The sequence below is a fragment of the Chrysochloris asiatica genome, unplaced genomic scaffold (assembly GCF_000296735.1).
Source record: "Chrysochloris asiatica unplaced genomic scaffold, ChrAsi1.0 scaffold00097, whole genome shotgun sequence".
NCBI classification, from domain to species: domain Eukaryota; kingdom Metazoa; phylum Chordata; class Mammalia; order Afrosoricida; family Chrysochloridae; genus Chrysochloris; species Chrysochloris asiatica.
Window position 1 is genome coordinate 10,561,993 of NW_006408615.1, and position 6,026 is coordinate 10,568,018.

Consider the following 6,026-nt stretch of genomic DNA (forward strand, 5'->3'; position numbering starts at 1 on the left):
TCATAAGGTTTTCAGTGACTAAATATTTGGAAGTAGTTCATCACTCTTTCTTCCTAGTCTGTCTTTGTCTGGGAAGCTCATCTGAAACCTGTCCACTGTGGGTGACCCTGCTGGTATTTAAAATACCGGTGGCATAGCTTCCAGAATCACAGCAACTGACAAGCCACCACAGGACGACAAACCATTTTTTTGGGATCACCATTCTATGGTGATCCAATAAAATGCACAGAAATTATCAAACACTATCATTAATATTACACTCAAGCAAAGAGTTGCTGAACATAATTCAAAACCAGTTTCAGCAGTATACTATCAAGAACTGCCAGAAATTCAAGCCGGATTCAAAAGATACGTAATGAGGGATACCACTGCTGATGTCACATGGATCGTGACTGAAAGCAGAGACTACCAGAAAGATGCCTGCCTGTATTTTACTGACTGTGCAACAACATTCAACTATGTGGATACAATAAATTACGGCTAACACTGCAAAAGTTGGGAATTCCAGAACAGTGCATTGCGCTCATGCAGAGCGTACACACAGACTAAGAAGCAGCCGTTTGGATGGAACAAAGGAACACTGTGTGGTTTAAAGTCAGGAAAGGTGTGCTGCAGAGTTGTAATGTTTTTACAACATTTATTCAAGCTGTAGGATGAGAAACTAGACTATAGGAAGAATACAGTATCCGGATTAGAAGAAGATTCATTAACAACCTGTGATATGCTTATGACACAACCCTGTTTGCTAAAAGCAAGGAGGACTAGAAGCACTTACCAATGAAGTGCAAAGATCAAAGCCTTCAGTATGGAGTATATATCTCGACATAAAGAAAACAAAAGTCCTCACAACGAGACCAAGAAACGACAACATAATAAACAAAAAACATAGAAGTTGTCCAAGAATTCATTTTACTTGGATTCAAAATCAATGATCAAGGAAGCAGCAGTCAAGAAATCAAATGACATACTACACTGGGCATTAACTGTGGCAAAGGCACCCTTCATAGGGTTAAAAAGTAGAAATGTCATTTTGAGGATTAAGGAAAGCCTGACCCAAGCCATGGTACCAGCCCTAGCAGCACAAGAGCCCAGCCAGGTGGATCAGGATCTGAGAGGCAGGAGCTTTATAACCAACACACACATCTACTCCTGAGTTCTCAGAAGACAGGGCTAGAGATACATTCAGAGAGTTACTTTATCACGTTTTATTAGCAGGGTGAAGAAGGAAAACTACCAAAACTGCGGACTATTTTGCGCTAGACACTTGTACACACATTAACTTATCTCAAATGCAAAACCACCTTGAGAGAGAAGTGTCCCAGTATTTCCATTTCTGCAGTCAAATGATCTAAAGGAAAGAATTAAATGCCTTGCCCAAGTTAGCAAGCCAAAGAGCGGAAGCAATGGGCTTGAACAAAAGGCAAGCTTTCAGTCACACAGTATAAAAGATACAGCCAAGTCTGACCTCAAAGCCTCTGGTCTCTTCACTACATTGGGGCATACAGGAGATGAAGCGAACATTACCCATCACAAGGATGACAAAGGCTTTTTGTAAAGTGTTGGCAATGAGGCCCCAAGGAGTCGTACCAAGTAACCTGCAAATGGCCCCTAAAGAGCTAACACTCAGCCCTGACCACAGAACCACCCAATACAGTTGTGCATGTTGTGCGCTGCACAACTATATTTGGCAGCCTTAGCTGACTGTGCATCAAATTTACCTGTGAAACCTTAAAACAACCCACTTCCCAGGCCCCACTCAGTAGGTCTGGGTTTCCAGGAGTGATTTCCACATACCTGGGGGAGTCACCTGAATTTTCTGGTCATCCAGCTCCTCTTCCTGTGGCACCAACGTCACAAAGTAAGGGGGGCTGTTCTTGCGGGGTATGTATCTGCACACTGCCATGACCTTCTTCTCCAGGCATTTGGTGAGTAGAGCACTGAACAGGGCTGTGCTTCCTGGAAGACACAGGCCCCAAGAGTCTACAGCCTGAAGATGGCGCCTCCTTTCCACCCTCCTAAGCCGTGTTCTTCACCTACCATTTCTTGTCCATTTTCTTAAGAGAGCTTACAACAGATAAGGGACGATGGACCCAGGGCTGAAGCGGAGTCAGGGGAGAGGGGAAGAGTTTAGAAAGAGAAGGAATAAGAGGTCTGAAAGCCTCCAACATTCCCTGTAGGAAGGTGAATTCTTAGTGTCCATTCGCTTCCTACTGACATTAGGGCAATGCAATGAGCCCGGTGTTTGCTCATGAAAACCAATTGGGGGCAGAGCCCAGCAGATCGGTCTGCAGAGTGCAAACATGTACAATGGCAGAATACACGTCATCTTTATAAGACTGCAAAGAAGCATGTGTGTATATGTCTCAAAGAAAGGGCTTCATAGAGTCATTAGAAAAAAACAAACGCTGAATTCTATATGTCCCTCCTGGATGTGTGCACATTAAAGGTTGTAAAGCAACTTGTTTAGCTTTGGTTAGCCCTGTTTTTCCAAAATTTATTTGTGCAGAAAGCATGTCAAATATCCCCGATCCCCTGACCATCCCTTGGACAGTTTTCAGGTAGCACCCAGTCAGGACACGCGGCACCCAGCTCTCCCTAGTCAGCACCACTCACCGGTCACCAAGGACTCCTCGGGGTACACAAACAGCGAGGGCCGCAGGTAATGGTGCTTCTTTAGCATGACCAATGGCTTGAAACCGATGAGACTCAGACCTGGTTCATCAAACCGTTTGAGCTGTTCCGTTTCCTCTTTCTCAAGTACAATCTGACGACTCCCATAGGTCTTTAAAGAAAATAAAAGCCTTGTGTCATGCTTACTCTGAGTCCCAGTGTCCCCATATATGCGTCTATAGAAATGTACTCTATAGGAATTTTAATAGCGGAACTTTTGAAAGTCAACTGCCTCTAGGTGGACTTGAACTGACAACCAATTAGCAGCGAGTACTTAACTATGTGTGCCACCCAGGGACTCCCCATAGCTGCAAAGGATGGGGAAACCAGGAGCCACAGAGAGCGACTACCGGAGACACTAGACGGCTGCGACATGACACTAATCAAACCAAACCAAGCCCACTACCCAACTCTGATTCACAGGGACCCTACATAGGGTTTCCAAGACTGAAAGTCTTTACAGGCACAGATAGCCTAATCGTTCTTCCATGGAGCTGCTGGTGGGTTTGAACTGCCAACCTTGTAGTTAGCAATCCAGTGCTTAACCTACAGCACTACCAAGATGGTTCCCTAGAGACATCCTCCTATTGCAGGGAATGAACATTTACTGAGTGCCTGCCAGGCACGGTACACTTGTCCCCTAATTTATCTTCTATAACAATCCTATGAAGGAGCTCTGGTAATGTAGTAGCTACGAATCAGGCTGCTAATCTCAATCAAGGTCAATGGTTCCGCGGGCGAAAGATGAGGCTTTCTGCTCCGGTAAAGGCTTACAGCCTCGAAAACCCTATGCAGGGTCGCTATGAGTCGGAACTGACTCCACGGCACACAGCCACCACCAACAATCCTATGAAGGAGACCGTACACATCCTGTTCTACAGATGAGTGAACTGAGCTCCATGTTGGGGAAATTGCTCTGGGATAGAAAACTGAACTGAGCCTGTAACTCAGACCTGTCTGATGCCAAAGGCCATACTGTCCAACTCTTCATTCCCGTCCTCTTTGAACAGGCACTGAGCTCCCAGACCTGGGCACCATCCTTGATATAAGAAGCTCAAAGCCAAAAGCCAAACCCACTGCCATGGAGTCAAGTGTGATTCACAGGGACCCTGTAGGACAAAGCAGAACCACTCCATAGGGCTTCCAAAGCTATAAATCTGTACTCTTAAAGCTGACTGCCACATCTTTCGTCCACCGAGCAGACTGGTGGGTCCCAATTGCTAATCTTTCAGTTAGCAGTCGAGCATCTTAGCATTGTGCCACCAGGTCGCCTGTCAGTGCTCAGGCCTGCTTACGTGTTGACTGAGAGGGCTGACTTAAGGCACTGTGCTTGTCCCAGTTAGTGCACGAGGCAGGTACACATGGATGCATAGCACTTCTGAACTTTAATGTTGGCCGTCTGGCCCTGGATACATAATTAGCAGCAGCAAGAGAGTCAAATGCGGGTTTCCATAATACAAGCAGAGCCCCACAGGCTTTTCAGACCAATTGATCAAGAAAAAGACCCAGTGTCTGGAAGGGCTACTGCCTGCGAATGCTGCAACATAGAAAACCAGCCACTTCCAAAATGGGAGGGGACGTTTCTGATCTTCTCCACAAAGGAGAGCAAGACAGGCTTGTCTTTCTCCCCGGAGCTGCTGGGGGGTTTGAACCACAGACCTTGTGCTTATCCTACAGTACCAAGGCTCCCTTTAGGCACATATGCTATTCGATGCTGTTGAGTTGATTTTGACTCATTAACAATGCTGTATAGGGTCGGTTTCCGAGGAACAGATGGTGGGTTTGAACTGCCCACCTTGCAGTTCACAGTCTGGTGCTGATCCCATAGCACTGCACCAGGAGCCTCTGGGCACGTATAAGCTTTTATTATTGTAGCTTTAACATGCTAAAATTTAAGAAGAAACTAGTCTACAGGGTAAATAGTCTAACCATCGCCTCAACCACCCTATAAGCAGAAGAACTAGATGGTGCCAGGCTGCCACTACCAACCATTCTAATACAGGGCACAAGAGATGGACCCTGATAGACTGGGAGACAAAAAGTAGAACAGAACTTCAAATTATTTTAAAAAACAACCCCACAAAAAGCCGAAGTACTGAACTAAGACTGGAGAATGCCTCGAGATAATTAACCTGAGATACTCTTCAAACTATGAACCCAAACTAACCACTGTGATCACCGTGTAGCTAAATAACAGATAGACTGAAAACAATATTATCACCTGTAAGTACTGTGCGCCCTTAACAAATCAATGACATGAGATCAAACAGCCAATAATTACTTTAACACTAAGACAAAAATATAAGGGGCAGGGAAACTAGATTAATGGAAACAGAACCACCAGAATGGAAAAGAGTACAACAAATGTCAATGGAGAACTTGTGTAGAAATTGTCAAATGTAAACATTCATAGAAAACATGCTAAAAATTTTAAATGCTATACTTTAGGAGCCATAATGCACCTTCCTAAATAAATCTGTGATACACAAAAACAAAATCAGTTGGGAGGTGCGGGGGGAGAACGAGAGAGACTACTGATGTAGACACCACAGTTCCAAACAAGCTGGACTAGAAAGACACGCCTGAGAGTTTCAGTGGAGAGGCTGAGCAGACCCTGCTCCCCGGGAGCTGGACAATGGGATACAAATTCAGTAAGGAGGGAGAGCTACCTGAGACCTCTTGGTGTCACTGGGCAGAAGCAAACTGCCATCGTTTACATTAAACGTCCGGGTCTTAGTTTTCACAGGCTCATTTGTTTCCCGATACAGCCTCACAGGGGGAGGCCTAAACGCCTTCTGGACCAGATTATAAACGCCGACAGTGAGCGCTATGTCTTTGTTGAGCTTGAACTTTATCCTGAAGGAGAGAAAAGTCAAAAAGCATAGACTCAAAAACTGTGTGATTCTATTCAAAATTCCTTCACAGCACCCAAGGCCTGTGCGTTTTTCTTCCTCACTTTCTACTATTTCAGCTATTGAAATAGTAGGGGAAATCTGTACTGCATTAATCACCTGTCATTTCTGCTTGTCTGGCATCTATTTCTCCTGCTTTTAATGATGAAACCCTATTTTTTCTTTGGCAACTACCTTTTCCCCACTGCAGTTTTGAGAGACAGTTGACCAAGCTGTGCTAATAAAAACAGTATTCAGGGGTGGAGAACAAACAAGATGGCGGATCGGGTGGACGTATAGCAGAGAGCTCTGCCAACAACAACATAGAATACCCGACCAAGCAGGTTCAGGGGATGGTCCCAGAACTCTGAACCACATATAAAGGAATACTTAGAAGGTTAGAAGGCTCAGAGCTGGGGGAATTTGTGGCAGAAGCAAGAAATCTATTGCTTTCTAGTCCGGGAC

The 6,026-nt window shown here is 45.0% G+C and overlaps 1 protein-coding gene across 1 annotated transcript in view; it reads right to left on the reverse strand.

The window, feature by feature from the left end:
• Positions 1–6,026, reverse strand: part of XRCC6 (X-ray repair complementing defective repair in Chinese hamster cells 6) — a 65,845-nt gene that overhangs the window by 21,499 nt on the left and 38,320 nt on the right. The window contains exons 5-7 of the mRNA XM_006866921.1: positions 5,340–5,526; positions 2,614–2,782; positions 1,795–1,956 (exon numbers count right to left, since the gene is read on the reverse strand). Of these exons, the coding sequence (XP_006866983.1) occupies positions 1,795–1,956; positions 2,614–2,782; positions 5,340–5,526 (518 nt within the window). The remainder of the gene's footprint in view (positions 1–1,794; positions 1,957–2,613; positions 2,783–5,339; positions 5,527–6,026) is intronic.